Consider the following 15,366-nt stretch of genomic DNA (forward strand, 5'->3'; position numbering starts at 1 on the left):
GTTAAATTTGAAATATTAGTCAAAATATGTGATTTTCAGGTGAAAAATGCTGTAAATTTTATCTTGACTTATTAGACATATCTTCATTTTTGGCAAATTTTGTTGAAGGAAGGTGTAAAACGTGTTCTAAGAATATGTATCCAAATTAATATTAGATATTTCAGTTATATCATAACGGAACATATCTCCGAGTAAAAGTTGTGAGGCTAAAGTTCTAGGATATTCAATTTAAAAAATGTGCAGATTTGAAGAATTATCTGCTAACAAGTGTAACACGTCTGTTGTTTATTGTTACACTAGAAAGGATGTTATGTGAATTACGCAGTGTTTTGTTGTTTTGTATTATTTTTATCTCTCTTTCCAGGAAACAACACTTTAAACTGCGTATCTCAGATTTACTTAAATATCAAAATCAATGTGATATGAATTAATAATTATTATCTCTGTTATGTATTGTTTTTCTAAATCTGCAGGTGCCAGTATTAAGACACCCGGGATTCAATGACTGAACTAAATAAATATTATCACTCTTTCCATCACCTAAAGCTGTCTATCTTAGAATTACCTCAGTATTATTAATGACAGTTAGATAGAATATATATAAATCAATTATCTCTGTGATTCCTTTGTTTAACTTTACAGGAGACAGTATGTTTGACACGGGTTCTTCTAACTTTGACCTGTCTGGGATGTCATTCTCCACCCAAGACAGAGACAATGACAGACGGAGTTCTAACTGTGCTGCTCACAGTAACATTAGAGGAGGCTGGTGGTTTCACGACTGTCACCAGGCCTTCCTCAACGGTCAATTGTCCCCGGGGTCTTGGATGTATCCATGAAATCCCACAGTAACGAGTGGGACATCAGTGAGGGGGGCCACCATGATGATCAGACGGAACTAGGTAAACATCATTACATTTTAATGTCAATTTTTTTATGTTTGTATTACTCTGAAAATTTCAGCTATAAAAGTTGTTTTTAATAGAAAAAATATGCTATCCTAAATTTATCTGTGAAGTATTAATTTAATTTTTTTTAACAGACGAAAGATCATCCATGGATTATGGAAACCTTCAAGAGACGGTTTTAAATCAATTTTTATTGCTGAGTTCTTTTTTTTTAAATATTTAACATCAAGTAACAAACAGTAAAAGAAGGGTGTTGAACTGCTCTGTAAAGCGATACTGAATATATTCAGTAAAAGATGTACTTTATATGTGTTGTAATAAATTTGAAAATAGAAAAAATTCGTTGTTTTTTTCCAAACACTGATAAATGGAGATAACTGGGCGGAGAATTGGGATGACGATTACTTTATTGTTAAACCTATTACAGTGGAACCTGTTTAATCCGACACATGCAATACTCTTTTCAGTGATTTCCAGCTATTTAATTTCATTTGTCATTTATACATATCTCAATGATTTTTACACGCGACAATACTTACTTTGTTTATTCCGACAAATATATTTAATATCTGTTCCCCGTGCATGTCGGATAAGACAAGTTTCATTGTAATAAAGATGTTTAGATGTACGTATTTAAAAAAAATTCATAGGTATATTTGATGGTCATGTTTTGAGGTACAATGCATCTAAGATTATACTTCTCTAAAAACATATCCCCATCTTTTTCCATCCATGCAGTATTTTTATTTTTAATGAATGAGCATTTAATTATCCATTAATCTACTTGAAACCGCTTAAATTGAAATTATCGTTATTTTAATATCATGGAGAAAATAAGCTAAAATGTTGAAGTGAGGCATACTGAACATTTCTTTCCACAAATCTAATTATACCATAAATATTTAGATAGCTTGAATTTTAGGTGTGACAAGAAGCACAATGATACTAGATTCTCAATGATACTAGATCATAAGCTTAAAGTAAGACGAAATCACATTTTCTGAAGAGTGGTATCTTCTATTGCTACAGAAAATCATTGAAGAAAAATTTCTGCTCTTGAATGCACAATATACGTAATAGCAGACTTATATCGATACTGTAATTTTTTTATTTGTATTTTTTTTATTTCAAAACACCCTAACGCAGATTGGGGGTCAAAAGGTAACATGTGTAATATGCATTTTGTTCTGACGTCACAAACGTTAAAAGCAAAATTTGATATCATTTAAATTTATTGTTATTTAGGTTAGAGATAATTCAAGTAAGTTAGAAAAAAATATCAAATTTGCAAAACAAGACAAGGAGTTAGAAAAATATAAGCACTGATTCATTATTTTTTGAAAGATGTTATCTTGTAACTGCAACTGTCTTTGCAAATAAAACATAGCGAGCTAACATAAATCAGTATGTTTGCAAATACCTTTGCAATTATGAGACTACATCTTTTAAACAAAATGATTCAATATGTGTGACAGGTCTTCTCTATTATACAGTGTGTAGACTATTGTTTATATATATCCAAAACTGTGAAAGACTACAACTTGAAATTTGTTATTAAATCAATAGGAAAAGTCTTCGGAGCTAATGATGAAAAACCAAGATAAGTTTGTGACACAAAGAGGCTTATGATTAATGTAGTCGTTTGCAGGTCAAACACCAAGGTCAATATAAAACTAGTTTTGGTACCAAAAGAAACGTTTCTCACATTGAGTCTACCTTCTAAAAAAAACAATAAAAGCAGCAACAGTTCAATAATTAGTACCAAAATTAGAGATTTTCATAAGTAGGTCAAACTGGACAAGGTCAAGGATTCAATATTAATGATGCCCAAAAGAATTTCAGAAAGAATATACAGGTGAAATATAAAAGTCACGGAATCAACCATTCAAAAGTTATAACCAAAGTTTTTCAAAAGAAGTCAAAGTCTGATGTCCAAATAAAAGGATATAGAATAAAAAGAAAATATTGGTATTCAAGAGAAGTTCTTACCACGAGAAATGAACCGGTAAAATAGTTAACCCCTAGCACTAAATATTCAGTAAAAGCGTCCAAAGTTAACGTTTTTTAAAAGTAGGTCAAATCCATAAGTTCAAGATTAAAGGTCATTACTCTTTGTACTCAAGAGAAGGTCTTATCAAATTATGAGTGTGAGGAGTATGATATCACTTGATTTAACCGTGTAATAGCTACGCTAAGATTAAAAGTTTGAAAATTTTTCTAAAAGTGAGTCAAACGTAAAGATCAAAATCTAAAATACTTGTACCCTAGGAAAAGTTTTTACACGTGGAATACATCAGTGAAATATAAAAATCATATCTCATTGGTCGAGGCTTAATTTATCATATGAAAGTCAAAATAAAGAAAAAAAATTAAACCCAAGGATAGGTTCTTTTATATTATATCCATCTGTGAAGTATGAAATCTATAGCTCAAACCAATTAAAGGCTGCAGTCAGGGCTAATTGATTTCCCCACTTACAGATAAATCAAAAAAAAAATCACAAGCAAACAGACAGATGGACCGATCGTAACAGCAAAATATATTTGTCCCTTATTTTTTGGATTACGGATAGAAATTAATGAAAAAAAATAACACTTTGTGCTAAAATGTTTGTACGTATGGTGTGAAGAGATACCGGCGTAAGTTTCCTTAGGAAAATAAGGAAACAATATAATGCACAGTCTGTCTTTGTGTACACGCTATTCATAGTTTATTTAAAACATAAGGATAAATCTACATGTCTTCCGAGGAGACGAATATACGATCCGAGGATAAATCTAGATGTCTTTCGAGGTGTCGAATATGCGATCCGAGGATAAATCTAGATCTCTTCCGAGGAGATGAATAATCAACCCGAAGTAAACTTAAGAAAATTTCATTTAACTTTAACTTTAACATAGAACTCTTTACACCATATTTAATGAAATTATATACAAAAAAGATAAAGGTTGCAAATGTTTATTTTAATTTAAAGAAAATAAAACATTAATTTACAGAACACTTTTCTGGCTCCAAATAAAATGGAAAATCCTCACAAATAAAGGGAAGTTTTAATCCGCTGTCTCCTGTATATTACGTGCAGTTTCTATCAGTCACCAAGCGCCACCTGCCGTCGTTATGATAAGTCAAAAGGAGGCCAAAGATTGGATCAACTGCTGTCTCGCCCTCGTCGTTAGGATTTCAGTTCTGATACGTAATTGGTGTCCATTTACCAAAAATGAGTCTTTCATTGTCGTTAAATGTCAAAACATTGGCACGAAATGCAAATGAACCGTTGAGATCAACTTCTGCAGAAAAGGACAATAAAAAAATCATATCATCTTCAAATTTTAAACACCACCGATACAAGACGAGTTGTTGCTTTACATCCTACATGCTCGAAAAAAATTATAAAATTTGATCTAAGGCACCCAAATTGAACAGACATTTGAAGAGACTGCTTTCTCTTTTTTGCGTCGTGGTAAATGTACCAATAGAATATTTTCTAACAAGCATTAGCAAACCTAGGCCAAACTTTATTTCAATTTGAATAACAAATGAACATAATGTTTATGGATGAAATTAGAAATTAACAATTTTGATACACTGCAGAAATATATTTTCCAGAATTAATGTGCACTTTTTTATTTGAAGTTTATTTAAATATGATGTACATATTTTTTTATGAAAGAGTAGCAATTTTTTTATCAAATACAGATTAGAGAAATTTGACAAAAATATCCTTTTTGGTATTGTACGTATGTGATAAAAATGAAGGCATGTTATGAGTAAATTGTTTACATATATACCCAGGTGTATTGGGTTTACGACTTAAAACCTCCTAAGAAACGACAGCATGTAATAACAAGATGGGTTTGTGAAACACTGATGCCGCCATAGCGAAGGTTAAGCTTTCTCAAATGCAGATCAAATACGTCGGTGCCTAAAGCGAGGCTTTTCCATAAAATACAAATCTGACATAAAAAAAAACCCTTGCATCACCTGTTCAAAGGTTACGACTAAGTTTAGCGTTTTTAATGGTTGGACAAACTCCGATTTCTTTGTAAAAAGTAGGTCAAAAACCAGGTCAAAGTCAAAGTGTTAAAAGTGTTGATATCCAATGAAAGGTTTTCTCACAATGACTACATCAGCGAAGTTTAAAAGACCTAAACCTTACAATTCAAAAATTATGGCCAAAGTTAAAGTATTCTTGTAAATACGTAATGTCTAAGGTCAAAAGGTCTAAATAGTTGGATTCAATAAAATGCTATTGTCACAAAGAATTGATATCTAAAATATGATATTCCTAGTATCGACCATTTAAAAATTAGGGCCGAAGTAAAACTTTGGATTTTTTGTGTAATAATGTGTCAAACTCCAAGGTCAAGGTCAAAGGGTCAAGGATTTTAAAATCAAATGAAAGGTCTTGTCACAAGGATTAATTAGTTGAAATATGAAAGCCCTAAGCCTTATCGTTCAAAAGTTATGGCCAAGGTTAAAGTTTTTTCACAAGTACTAAAATCCCCAAGGTCAAAATTGTTAGTATCCAATGAAAGGTCTCTTAACAAAAATATATGTGTGAATTATATATAAATTATAACAACACTAGGATCCACTATTCAAATGATATGACCAAACTAAACGTTCGGAATTTTTGTGTAAAACTGGGTTAAACTCCTAGATCAAGGTCAAACTGTCAAGATATGTAGTACCCTAACACTACTGGACGAAAAAAGTGCTGAGAATCCCAAATTTTACTGATAATGTTTGATAATTACTGATACGGTGCTGTTGTTGCTGATAATTACTGATATTTACTGTTATTTTTACTGTTGTTGCTGATAATTTTAGCTGTTGCTGATAAATACTGATAATTACTGTCGTCTTTTACTGTGGAGTCTGATAAATGCTGATAAATACTGTTGAGGTACTGTCGCTGCTGAGAATTACTGATAATTACTGTTGAGGTACTGTCGATGCTGAGATTTACTGATAATTACTGTGGTCAATGTTTCTAACCTGGGAATGGATTAAAATAGCCTGAGAAATGATTATTTCTTGTTTTTTTTTTAAGTATTTTAACAAATTCATTACAGTCAATTACAAAACAAATTATTCTAAATAAATAAGTCACGTTTTATTAATTTGTTTTCAGTTTTCAGCTATTAATTTCATTATAATTATTTTTAGACCATAATGTTAACATAAGCTTTCATAAATGTTCATATTGTATTTGCAGTGGTTTTTTTTCCCAAGTTCTTTTTTTTTAAGTTTAATATTTGTTCATAAAGGTTAAAAAAAAATCTCATCTCAAATTTTTTCTCACATGTATATGTACTGTCATCAAAAGCTTTTTGTGGGTATCTTTAATACTTCAATACAGTCAATGTTTGTAAATATCAATTTATTTTACCGTGTGGAGAACTGAAAATGCATGACAGGCAGGTAGCAACCGGGGGGGGGGGGGGGGCAGGGGGGGCTGCCCCCCCCCCCACTTTTTTCCCCAACATTACCTTCACTATAGAAAATGTCAGTGGAAAAGATGGTTGCCCCCCCCCCACTTTTTACCACAGTATATCTATAGCAAGGAAATATGGGAAAAAAATCGGAAATGAAAGGAAGTTGGCCTTGAAAAAAGTCGACCACAACCCCCCCCCCTTTCAAAAACGATGCTACGTGTCTGCATGAGCACATTAAGTTGAAAACACCCCCCCCCTTTCCATTTACTTTTAAATTAAGCTCTCATTTTAACAAGACAGTATTAAATATTTGTCATAAAATCTAGTCTTAAGCGTACACTTTTTTATTTTATAGAAAAATGTGACAGGGTTAAATAATTAAATTGAAACATCTTTAATTATTTTTTTATATATATTATGTAGACAGCGTGCTCTAGTTCTCCGATGTCCTCCATGCGAATTTTATATCATTATGTCGCTTTCTAGCTTTCTCTCTCTCTCTCTCTCTCTCTCTCTTTTAAATTATTTGATAAGGCTTTAGTATTGTACACTACATGACATAAATTTTATGCAGTGTGATTTTCAGTCAATGAAATATATACATCTCTTTCTTTAGGCTAATTCTTTTTTCATTGTATACAGTTTTAAGACTATGGGCATATGGCTTCTAATATTATGCGCCACTCCTTAAACATGTTATATGCGATCAGTCAGTTAAAAAACAAAATAAAATAAATCATAACTTGAATTAACTTTTTCCATTAATGCACACTTTGTGCTTGTTGTTCTGGAACATACATGTCAACCACGTGTAAACGTTCTACTTTCGTTTTAGAATCGGGTCAATTATTAGTACATTCTGCCATAGGGATATCGTTACGGCTTGCGTTTTTGTAAAATTAGAATTTTGTGCAGAGATTATAATTTTTTTTTTAATTCCATTTTTGTCCTAGACCTTTGTATAAACGAACACTACAGACTTGGTGTTTATTTATATGATTTTACTTGATTGTAGCACAAAAAGGAGGGGGTGAAACACTGTTTGCAATTAAGTGATAGCCGATAGGGCAAGGTCTGTTCTTTAGTTGTGTGTTTTAAAAGTCATGTAAGTTATGATATTATACTTATCGAATTTTTTATAATTATGCAAGAATAAAATTTTTTTTAAAAAAATAAATTGCAATGAACCATACAAAATTCAGAGCTGAAGTAATTATAACATTTCATGAGTGCGATACACAACGTTATGTTTCTGACATCCAAAATCCATACATTTAAGGTTTTATTTTTCTCGGATATAGCGAAGTGGAGTTTCCCTGCATCTAAATTGTGTACAATTAATTCTAATATTATTTCAAAAAAGTGCTTCACTAAACAATCTTTCTCTTTATATCTATATGTTTGTATATTTTGCACACTTTTTTTAAAATTAAATATTGAAGTCAATTTCTCGTCTACGTATTTACCGGTCCCAAACCATCGTTAGCAGAGATTCAGAATTGAAAATACATGTGACCACCTCCCCCAGGATATTCTTTTATCTGATAAACAAGGTATAGTTACTCCCCAGCCTAAATTCCCTTACTTCGCATTTATAGCATCCTACAAAAAAATTTTGTTTAGTTTTTTATTCACGCATGCCTAATGTTATGTATAAAATCACCTACATTTTATATGTTTTTATGGTCTATGTATACTAATGTAAAATGGTAAAAAGATTCAAATAAATGATTGATTGATTCATTGAAGAAATATGCGTAATGGAAAAAAAATGAAGAAAGATAGATCTTTGAGAATTGAATTAATAATTAAAATAAGTCTGTACAACGTACATGATATACATGTATATATCTTTTTTTTTATTATAGTACCAAAGTGTTCTATTCTAAATATTTTGTCTATCAATTTTATTCGTCATCAAATTCAATATTACGGATTTTTTTTTCGTGCGACCATAAACTTTAAGATTGTTCCAAAGTAGCGAGTACATGTACAGTGTAGGTAGTTTGTTTATTGATAACACCAGTAGCCGCAGACGAAGAACAATAGGTAATTAGTGCCCATTGTTACGCTGACCACTACAATTTGCATGGAATATACAAGTTGTACCCCCGGCCGTTCTACCCCGGGGCTGAAGACATGTACACAATACAGTAAAATCACAGGTCGATCACCGATTTCTGATCAATTGAAATCAATTAAAAATGTTTTCCTTTCAACTTTTTACCATGCAAAATTAAAATCGATCAATTTGATCATATACCAATAGTAACATATTAAATTAAGTCTCATTTCAGTTCTTATTTCCCATTCCATAAAATCAAATAAAAAAAATTAACGAGATTTCAAAACTGATTAAATAAAAAATGATTTTGTATTTAAATTTTAAGAGACAAACTAAACACATGAACCTTTGCACTAGGGATTCTTAACCACTAATTTTTAATCAGCTCGCCCCATTTGCCGGTTGCACATGCATACAGTGTGTGCTTGTACATATGTACATGTGGAGGAGTTTAATTCTTGGACGATCTACAAACGTCTACATAACATTAAAATAAATGAATAAATAAATAAATTATTAATTAAAATCAGAGCCCACAGATTGAACATATTCAAACCTGATTTCACCTCTTAGTTACTTTTTAAAAGGGATAAAATTTCTAATTTTCGAGCAAATTTTCAAATATTTCGACAAAAAGAGACCAGAAAACTGAACATTTAACAAGATAAATATTATTGTTTTCGAGAAAAAAAGGCCTTAAAAAACAAAATGTTGTCCAAACTCGACCAGTTGACCTAGTGATGGATCTTTTTTAAGATAGCATACTTTTCTTTTTATTTACAGTTTATTTTTCAAGAATATCTTATGCAAAAGTAAAATGCCATTTTTTTTCTTCAGTTAATTTTTTATTATTAATTCTATTTCTATATATTCATTCTATCAATATTTCATTTGATTATTGTCAAAATTTTCACAAAGGTAATAGTAGAAATTGAGATCAGCATAGATACATACAGTCATGTAATTTTGTCACAAGCAGAATATTTAAAGAAATATGAAAATTTCGTCCTGATAATCCAAGTAAAAGAAAGTAATAATTAAAGGTTTTTATAGTCCGCTGTTTTATTTTAAACCAATTACCAGGTTAAAAACAATGACCAGAGTAATTATCAGTAAATCTCAGCATCGACAGTACCTCAACAGTAATTATCAGCAATTCTCAGCAACGACAGTACCTAAACAGTATTTATCAGTATTTATCAGACTCAACAGTAAAAGTCAACAGTAATTATCAGTATTTATCAGAAACAACAAAAAATATCAGCAACAACAGTAATAATAACAGTAAATATCAGTATTTATCAGCAACAACAGCACAGTATCAGTAATTATCAAACTTTATCAGTAAAATTTGGGATTCTCAGCACTTTTTTCGTCCAGTAGTGTAAGAAAGGTCTTGTCACAAAGAATACACATTAGCTCCACTAAATCAAAAGCTATGGGCAGTATTAAAGTTTTTGCGTACACACAGACAAACAGACAGAGAGACACACAAAGAGAGAGAGAGAGAGGGAGAGAGACAGTCAGACAGACAGACAGACAGAGGGACGGACAGGACAAAAACTATAAACCCCCAAAACTTCCTTCACGGGGGCATAAAAATGTTTTAATGACCACATTGTATATGGTCAAGTTATGTGAGATGTGATTAAGCAGATGGTTTAAATATTCGGACGTAAACAATTAACCATAAAACGTGTTGTTTATAATTACCCGGATGTATGCGGTTTACGCCTAAAAACCTCCCATATCCATCCCCATACTAGACCAGAAGCTCTGAACCAGGCTCTACGTCACGCGACGTCATATAGAAGATGATGCTCTCGCACGTGATAGGAACGACATTTTCTTGTTGATATTTGGCGGGAGAATTAACGAATCGTAACTAGTTGCTACAGGCCGGATCTTCTGCATCTATGTTGTAGGTTCCATCGGTCCCTTGTTTATTTACCTTTGAAAACAATAAGATTATAAGGTTAAGAATGAATTTTAGTTCAGAATATGTTAAATATTTTATTCTTGAAGACAATTAGATCCATATCGATCAAAATTACTTTAAGGTAATGAATATTTAGGGATTAAAAGAATCTGAAAAATAAAGCGTTGTGAGAGTGTTGCATTAGCAATATCAGTCCCCTACCGGCAAGTGCAATTCGGTTCCCTTCAGAACTGAAAAGTTTATCAGAAATTATTGAAGTGGATCAAAATAAAAATTTATCTATAACTAATCAAGGTCAAGCAACATACACAAAAGCTAGTAGGATAGATAATCAGGCAGACAGAGAGGAACGAAAGCAGTGGAAACCTTTAGTCCATCTTGTTTCACCGACAGGGAACTAGAAATATGTAACTAAAATATGCAACTTCATTTTGTTTTCATTTTATTTGATTCTCTATATAATTTTACCTGCCATGAATAAAAATCATCTTTCTTGTCTACAGTGTGAATAAGTCCTTAATAAACACCGACGATCGTGAACTTCGTAACAAAGGTCCCATGCGCCCATCCCCGCTCCCGGAAAGGACGAAGATTTAATGGCGAATCCTGGAGGCGTGGTCAGATTATCTCTCTGGTATGGCAAGGAACCTAGAGGAATCTTTCATGTACAAGATAATGTCAATGACGCATAATTTTATGTATAATCTTAAATTAACTGCCAGTATGTTATTAAAATAATGGCAAAGTCAGTGAAATTCTACTGACAGGAAATTACATGGTAGAGGTCTACTTTTAAGGAATCCGTATACACTGCACACAAAAGAGTTCCTGTTGCCGCCCAACAGTGACCTTCGATCTACGGACCAGGGTAACAGACTTGTGATGGTGTTATATGATAGACAACAAGGTGACCTTCGATCTACGGACCAGGGTAACAGACTTGTGATGGTGTTATATGATAGACAACAAGGTGACCTTCGATCTACGGACCAGGGTAACAGACTTGTGATGGTGTTATATGATAGACAACAAGGTGACCTTCGATCTACGGACCAGGGTAACAGACTTGTGATGGTGTTATATGATAGACAACAAGGTGACCTTCGATCTACGGACCAGGGTAGCAGACTTGTGATGATGTTATATGATAGACAACAAGGTGACCTTCGATCTACGGACCAGGGTAACAGACTTGTGATGGTGTTATATGATAGACAACAAGGTGACCTTCGATCTACGGACCAGGGTAACAGACTTGTGATGGTGTTATATGATAGACAACAAGTGACCTTCGATCTACGGACCAGGGTAACAGACTTGTGATGGTGTTATATGATAGACAACAAGGTGACCTTCGATCTACGGACCAGGGTAACAGACTTGTGATGGTGTTATATGATAGACAACAAGGTGACCTTCGATCTACGGACCAGGGTAAGAGACTTGTGATGGTGTTATATGATAGACAACAAGTGACCTTCGATCTACGGACCAGGGTAACAGACTTGTGATGGTGTTATATGATAGACAACAAGGTGACCTTCGATCTACGGACCAGGGTAACAGACTTGTGATGGTGTTATATGATAGACAACAAGGTGACCTTCGATCTACGGACCAGGGTAACAGACTTGTGATGGTGTTATATGATAGACAACAAGGTGACCTTCGATCTACGGACCAGGGTAACAGACTTGTGATGGTGTTATATGATAGACAACAAGGTGACCTTCGATCTACGGACCAGGGTAACAGACTTGTGATGTTGTTATATGATAGACAACAATGTGACCTTCGATCTACGGACCAGGGTAACAGACTTGTGATGGTGTTATATGATAGACAACAAGGTGACCTTCGATCTACGGACCAGGGTAGCAGACTTGTGATGGTGTTATATGATAGACAACAAGGTGACCTTCGATCTACGGACCAGGGTAACAGACTTGTGATGGTGTTATATGATAGACAACAAGGTGACCTTCGATCTACGGACCAGGGTAGCAGACTTGTGATGGTGTTATATGATAGACAACAAGGTGACCTTCGATCTACGGACCAGGGTAACAGACTTGTGATGATGTTATATGATAGACAACAATGTGACCTTCGATCTACGGACCAGGGTAACAGACTTGTGATGGTGTTATATGATAGACAACAAGGTGACCTTCGATCTACGGACCAGGGTAGCAGACTTGTGATGGTGTTATATGATAGACAACAATGTGACCTTCGATCTACGGACCAGGGTAACAGACTTGTGATGGTGTTATATGATAGACAACAAGGTGACCTTCGATCTACGGACCAGGGTAGCAGACTTGTGATGGTGTTATATGATAGACAACAAGGTGACCTTCGATCTACGGACCAGGGTAACAGACTTGTGATGGTGTTATATGATAGACAACAAGGTGACCTTCGATCTACGGACCAGGGTAAGAGACTTGTGATGGTGTTATATGATAGACAACAAGTGACCTTCGATCTACGGACCAGGGTAACAGACTTGTGATGGTGTTATATGATAGACAACAAGGTGACCTTCGATCTACGGACCAGGGTAACAGACTTGTGATGGTGTTATATGATAGACAACAAGGTGACCTTCGATCTACGGACCAGGGTAACAGACTTGTGATGGTGTTATATGATAGACAACAAGTGACCTTCGATCTACGGACCACGGTAACAGACTTGTGATGATGTTATATGATAGACAACAAGGTGACCTTCGATCTACGGACCAGGGTAACAGACTTGTGATGCTGTTATATGATAGACAACAAGGTGACCTTCGATCTACGGACCAGGGTAACAGACTTGTGATGGTGTTATATGATAGACAACAAGGTGACCTTCGATCTACGGACCAGGGTAAGAGACTTGTGATGATGTTATATGATAGACAACAAGGTGACCTTCGATCTACGGACCAGGGTAACAGACTTGTGATGGTGTTATATGATAGACAACAAGGTGACCTTCGATCTACGGACCAGGGTAACAGACTTGTGATGGTGTTATATGATAGACAACAAGTGACCTTCGATCTACGGACCAGGGTAACAGACTTGTGATGATGTTATATGATAGACAACAAGGTGACCTTCGATCTACGGACCAGGGTAACAGACTTGTGATGATGTTATATGATAGACAACAAGGTGACCTTCGATCTACGGACCAGGGTAACAGACTTGTGATGGTGTTATATGATAGACAACAAGGTGACCTTCGATCTACGGACCAGGGTAACAGACTTGTGATGATGTTATATGATAGACAACAAGGTGACCTTCGATCTACGGACCAGGGTAACAGACTTGTGATGATGTTATATGATAGACAACAAGGTGACCTTCGATCTACGGACCAGGGTAAGAGACTTGTGATGATGTTATATGATAGACAACAAGGTGACCTTCGATCTACGGACCAGGGTAAGAGACTTGTGATGATGTTATATGATAGACAACAAGGTGACCTTCGATCTACGGACCAGGGTAACAGACTTGTGATGGTGTTATATGATAGACAACAAGGTGACCTTCGATCTACGGACCAGGGTAACAGACTTGTGATGATGTTATATGATAGACAACAAGGTGACCTTCGATCTACGGACCAGGGTAACAGACTTGTGATGCTGTTATATGATAGACAACAAGGTGACCTTCGATCTACGGACCAGGGTAACAGACTTGTGATGCTGTTATATGATAGACAACAATGTGACCTTCGATCTACGGACCAGGGTAACAGACTTGTGATGGTGTTATATGATAGACAACAAGGTGACCTTCGATCTACGGACCAGGGTAGCAGACTTGTGATGGTGTTATATGATAGACAACAAGGTGACCTTCGATCTACGGACCAGGGTAACAGACTTGTGATGCTGTTATATGATAGACAACAAGGTGACCTTCGATCTACGGACCAGGGTAACAGACTTGTGATGCTGTTATATGATAGACAACAAGGTGACCTTCGATCTACGGACCAGGGTAACAGACTTGTGATGGTGTTATATGATAGACAACAAGGTGACCTTCGATCTACGGACCAGGGTAACAGACTTGTGATGGTGTTATATGATAGACAACAAGGTGACCTTCGATCTACGGACCAGGGTAAGAGACTTGTGATGGTGTTATATGATAGACAACAAGGTGACCTTCGATCTACGGACCAGGGTAGCAGACTTGTGATGGTGTTATATGATAGACAACAATGTGACCTTCGATCTACGGACCAGGGTAACAGACTTGTGATGGTGTTATATGATAGACAACAAGGTGACCTTCGATCTACGGACCAGGGTAGCAGACTTGTGATGGTGTTATATGATAGACAACAAGGTGACCTTCGATATACGGACCAGGGTAACAGACTTGTGATGGTGTTATATGATAGACAACAAGGTGACCTTCGATCTACGGACCAGGGTAACAGACTTGTGATGGTGTTATATGATAGACAACAAGGTGACCGTCAATATACGGACCAGGGTAACAGACTTGTGATGGTGTTATATGATAGACAACAAGGTGACCTTCGATCTACGGACCAGGGTAACAGACTTGTGATGGTGTTATATGATAGACAACAAGGTGACCTTCGATCTACGGACCAGGGTAACAGACTTGTGATGGTGTAATATGATAGACAACAAGTTCCCATCTAACAACGGACCACGGGAACAGACTTGTGATGCTGTTATATGATAGACAACAAGGTGACCTTCGATCTACGGACCAGGGTAACAGACTTGTGATGGTGTTATATGATAGACAACAATGTGACCTTCGATATACGGACCAGGGTAACAGACTTGTGATGCTGTTATATGATAGACAACAAGGTGACCTTCGATATACGGACCAGGGTAAGAGACTTGTGATGGTGTTATATGATAGACAACAAGGTGACCTTCGATCTACGGACCAGGGTAACAGACTTGTGATGGTGTTATATGATAGACAACAAGGTGACCTTCGATCTACGGAC

The 15,366-nt window shown here is 35.2% G+C and overlaps 1 protein-coding gene across 1 annotated transcript; it reads left to right on the forward strand.

Annotated features, from left to right (window-relative positions):
- The first annotated feature begins 13,435 nt into the window (after nt 1-13,435).
- Nucleotides 13,436-15,016, forward strand: LOC134281363 (uncharacterized). The gene has a single exon (XM_062763843.1). It carries the CDS (start codon nt 13,436-13,438, stop codon nt 15,014-15,016), a length of 1,581 nt encoding a protein of 526 aa, XP_062619827.1.
- The last annotated feature ends 350 nt before the right edge of the window (nt 15,017-15,366 follow it).

This window comes from Saccostrea cucullata, unplaced genomic scaffold, assembly GCF_032062105.1.
Source record: "Saccostrea cucullata isolate Sc308-1 unplaced genomic scaffold, CSIRO_AGI_Scuc_v1 ctg14768, whole genome shotgun sequence".
NCBI classification, from domain to species: domain Eukaryota; kingdom Metazoa; phylum Mollusca; class Bivalvia; order Ostreida; family Ostreidae; genus Saccostrea; species Saccostrea cuccullata.

Excerpts from the sequence above, each read along its gene's own strand:
- LOC134281363 (XM_062763843.1), top strand. The coding sequence starts at position 13,436 with ATGTTATATGATAGACAACAAGGTGACCTTCGATCTACGGACCAGGGT.